At 35.4% G+C, this 4,606-nt stretch overlaps 1 protein-coding gene across 7 annotated transcripts in view; it reads left to right on the top strand.

The window, feature by feature from the left end:
• LOC101358307 (membrane cofactor protein) overlaps positions 1-4,606 on the top strand; it is a 65,454-nt gene that overhangs the window by 38,922 nt on the left and 21,926 nt on the right. For 5 of the 7 annotated variants that reach the window (XR_002823918.1, XM_023730290.1, XM_023730288.1 and 2 more), the window contains exons 6-9: positions 760-942; positions 1,266-1,310; positions 1,422-1,481; positions 4,053-4,082. Coding sequence is in view for 6 of the 7 variants with exons in the window: in XM_023730290.1 (XP_023586058.1) it covers positions 760-942; positions 1,266-1,310; positions 1,422-1,481; positions 4,053-4,082 (318 nt within the window). In the remaining variant the exon portion in view is untranslated. The remainder of the gene's footprint in view (positions 1-759; positions 943-1,265; positions 1,311-1,421; positions 1,482-4,052; positions 4,083-4,606) is intronic. The other 2 variants (XM_023730292.1, XM_023730293.1) reach the window with 2 other exon arrangements.

The raw sequence follows: 4,606 nt of genomic DNA, 5'->3' as shown, positions 1-4,606 counted from the left end.
GTCTTAGGGCAATATGTGTACTGACTGTTTAATGAGAAACTATTTGTTCTGCAAACCTTCATCTAAGGTACAAAAACAAAATCTATGTGAGATCAAATTGACAACAGCAACTCAAAAGGTTTGATGGGAAGCCTGGGGGACAGTGAGTTGAAGATAATGGTGATGGAACAATTTGGAAAACGATAGTGAGAATAGCAGCACAACTGGAATAATGTAATCGATGTCACTAAATTGTACATGTAGAAACTTTCAAAATGGTGTAACTTTGGGTATGTATATTTTCACCAAAAAAGAGGTCCTCAAGGTCAAGAAGGGAGAGTATTGACATGTCGTGGGGTTGTTAACCAATGTCATAAAAGAATATGTGTACTGACTGTTTAATGAGAAACTATTTGTTCTGTAAAGCTTCATCTAAAGTACAATAAAAAAAAATTTTTAAAGTTTCTTTTGAAGTTGCTCTGAATTTTATTTTACAGACCTTTCTCAAAATTTTTTTAGAAAAAAAATTTAGTAAAGAAAATAAATATAATGACAGTTTGTTTTGAGGAGTAGAGAGAGTTCTTAGATTTCACTGTATCTTTATCTGAAATTAAAATGCTTTATATTTTTCATTTTAAATATATAAAGTCATTATTTTCTAACATCTTGCTTTCCTATTCTTGTATCTTTGTTCCCACTGGAAATTAACTACTTTACAATACTTTTTCTCGTCCTAGTTAAAGAACTTTCCATTAATTCTGAGTTTTCTTTACTTTTCAGTGGTGAAATGTATTTTTCCAGATGTCCAAAATGCAGATCGAATAGCCGGGCTTGGAACAAAATTTACCTACCAATCAAAAGTTACATTTCGGTGCCATGCGGGTTTTGTCATAAATGGAAGCAACACAATTACCTGTGAAGAAGATGGTTTGTGGGTTCCCCCAATTCCACAGTGTGTTAAAGGTACAAAGATTGTCTATTTCTTTCTTGTTCCTTTTTTTAAGCTTTATATCTTTGACCTTAAATATCAATGACACAGAATAATTGAAAGGAAATAATTTTTGTGTTTAACTCTGTCTTGTGTTCATTTCCATGCCAGATATATGACATATTATATACATGCCATGTTATGTACATCACACCAGTGTATAAATCTCTCTTGATAGATATTTTTATGTATAAAAAGATGACATGGACATTGTTATATAATTAGTGAATGAAAGCCATAATTCATAAAAATGAGCAGTTGCTCCCAAGTGTTTGACCCATCTCTATTTTTTTTCCAGCCTCGACTTCTCCCACTACAAAACCTCCAATTTTGAGTCATTCAGGTTTAGTAATTTCCTGTTTATATTTTATAAAAATTCTTTAAATTCCTGGTGAAAATGCCAGCAGTAACTCCAAGTGTCTGATACAGTCTGCATTATTATTGTGTTTTGCAGTGTCGACTGCTCCAGTGTCGACTCTTGCCAATACAGTATCTCCAATTTCCAATCCTTCAGGTTTAGTAACTTCCTGCTTCTGTTTTTCAAGAATCCTTTAAATTCCTGGTGGTTTACAATTATTAATCATTTTTAGTAATGAAAGGAGGAAGAAAATTTACAGCCATTTTAGTTGTTATACATGGTGATTCTAAATTATTTGCCATAGTCTGCAAATATGAACAGGTGTGTGAACTTAGGCAAATTACATAAACTTTAAATGTGTTTTCTCGTGTAAAATGATTCAGTACCTTCGTCACTGGGTGATGTTGTTGTGTGCTGTCTAGTTGATTCCAACTCATAGTGACCATATAGGACAGAGTAGAACTGTCCCAGAGGGTTTCCTAGGCTATAGTCTTTACAGAGGAGACCTGGTGGCACAGCGGTTAAGCACTCCGCTGCTAACCAGAAGGTGGGTGGTTCGAATCCACCAGCCACTCCTCAGGAGAAAGATGTGGCAATCTGCTTCCATAAATATTTACAGCCTTGGAAATCCTGTAGGGTAGTTTTACTCTGTCTTACAGGGTCGCTATGAGTCGGAATTGACTCGATGGCAATGAGTAACCTTTATGGGAGCAGATTGCCTTAGCGCAGAGCATAGCAGAACATATAGGAAGCTCTTAAAGTTAGCTAATATGATTTATATCACCACTTGAACAAGTATCAGTGAAAAGGAAGGTCCATGACTATTGTTTTTTAATATGTGTATTATTTGTCATCAGCTTTGCTATTTTATTCATTTTAAGAGTGATCTGTTGGCACCTTTACTAGGTGTCCCCTGATCTAGGGCTGTGTTTTCATTCCTTGCGATGCAACCAGTCTAATTCCTTTTAACTGGAAGATTTAACTGGGGGAAATCCTGCTGTCTCCAGAATAATTCCTGTATTTCTTCTCCCCATCTTCCTGCCTCAGACAGTTTTTCTTTTCCTTGTTACTGAGTGGTTTTCTTTGGCAACAGAACCTAAATTTCGTAGCAGCTGAAAAGTCAGGGAAAGTCCCCATGTACTGAAATAAAATGGAGAATTTCTTGCAGGGACTACTGATCGATCAGTCACTGCACTTAAGACTTGAGGGATTATTTTGATAGGATAGAAGGGATTGTCTTCCTGATTTCATTGCTGTGATCTCTGGCTTCACCTTGGTTGCAACAGAAGAAAAGGACAGTAGGAATAGTAGAAAGAGTATTAGTTGGGACAGACTCTGTTCAGGGTCCAAGTTTGGCTCTGCTTACTTAAAACCAAAAAAAAAAAAAACAAACCCATTGCCGTTGAGTCGATTCCTACTCATAGCTACCCTATGGGACAGAGTACAGCTGCCCCGTAGAGTTTCCAAGGAGCACCTGGTGGATTTGAACTGCTGACCTTTTGGTTAGTAGCTGAGCTCTTAACCACTGTGCCACCAGGGTTTGCTTACTTAAGTAAAATCATTTCTATGGGCTTTAGTTTCCCTTTGGTTTAATGCAGGTGTTGAACTCAAACAAATGTCCATTACTGGCTGGCCTGATATTTTTATATATTTCCCATCTCCCTAATATTTAAATTAGTCATCTAAAGGAAGGAGGGGAATCGTGCACCTTAACATGGCTATTAGAATACTGTTTTGTAGCTCCTGTAAACTTTGTACCTGGTAGCCTCCATGAGTATACCTTAGTTGTGTACTGTGGGGTTTTGGGGGGAAGAGTTAGTTTTTTGGTGGACTGATACAAGAACAAAACTAAGATTGCACATGAAATTTGCCCTCCTTGGCCCATCCATTTTTATTTACATGTTCCTCATGGGTATATGCTAAGTTTGTAGATTTGCTGTTTTTGAAAGAGTTGACCATGAGCATTTCATAAAGGATTTTGTAAAACACTGATGAAAGAAGAGAGAATTGATTGTGAGAAAAAGTTTATAAAGCAGAGGAATTACAGGAATCTTTTTTTAAAAACAGAAAAATAAAAATTCCACATGGGATTGTCAGTCATTTTTTATCATCAGTTATAGAAAGAGTATAAAGTATCAGCAGCAGCATATAATGGTGGTAGGTAGATCTAAATGTGCTCATATGAAAATATGTCTAAAAAATATTAAATGGAAAAGAGTTAACATGCAGATTACATAGTATGTAATGTTTTTGTCTTTTTTTTCCTAAAGATGTATATATTTACCTGAGCACATTACTTGTGGTTAAGCGCACAGCTGCTAACTGTAAGGTTCGTGGTTCCAACCCACACAGTGACTCTGTGGGAGAAAAGATCAGGCTATCTGCTGCCATAAAGATTATACCTTAGGAAACCCTACAGGCAGTTCTCCTCTGTCCAATAGGGTTGCTATGAGTTGCAGTCGACTGGACACCACACAGTAACAACTTCTAGGGTTTTCATTATACAATACAAAGGCGTAGTGAACATTCTTATCATCTTTGCAGACTCATACAAATAATGTATTTAGGTTAAATTCCCAGAAGTACAATTTCAAAGTTTGGAAAATATTGGTGTTTGTCATTTTTATTAATAATGAATCTCTTCAAAAAATCAAATCTATAATATTGTATTGATAAGGCTGGTGAGTTCATAGAATCAAATTTATTCTTTTTTTTTTTTTTTTGCAGCTGTGCCTACGACTCCTTCAAGTATTCCAGGTTCGGCAACTCTTAACCTACTTACATTGTTAAGAACTTTTGCGGTGATAGCTGAAAAATTGATGTCTTATTTTAATTTGCATTTCTTTAATCAGCAGTGATGATGAACTTTTTTTCCTCTGCATTTATTGGCCAATATTCTATTTTCTATAAGCTGTTTATTCATGTCCTTTGCTCATTTTTTGATAGATTTCTAAAACTATTTTCTTGTTCATTTGTGAGAGCTCATTATAAATGAAAGCCCTTTTAATAGGAAGTGAACATTTTTCTAGGTTTTTTTGGGGGAGGGGGCTTTTTTTTCTTACTAGTCAAGCTTTTTTCTATGCTTTTTATGCTATGGGATATAGGTTCCTTTTTATAACTTTTAATTATATGAGTAGCATACAAACACTTTTTTTTTTTTTTTAGTACTTCAGGTGAAGGCTTATGGAACAAGTAGTTTCTCATGAAACAGTAGTACACATATTGTTTTATGACATTGGTTAACAACCCCACAACATGTCAACCCTCTAACTTCTCAACCT

This window comes from Trichechus manatus, unplaced genomic scaffold (genome assembly GCF_000243295.1).
Source record: "Trichechus manatus latirostris isolate Lorelei unplaced genomic scaffold, TriManLat1.0 scaffold00035, whole genome shotgun sequence".
Taxonomy (NCBI): Eukaryota; Metazoa; Chordata; class Mammalia; order Sirenia; family Trichechidae; genus Trichechus; species Trichechus manatus.
The sequence above is the reverse complement of the archived record's forward strand: the minus strand, read 5'-3'. Positions and strand labels throughout refer to the sequence as shown.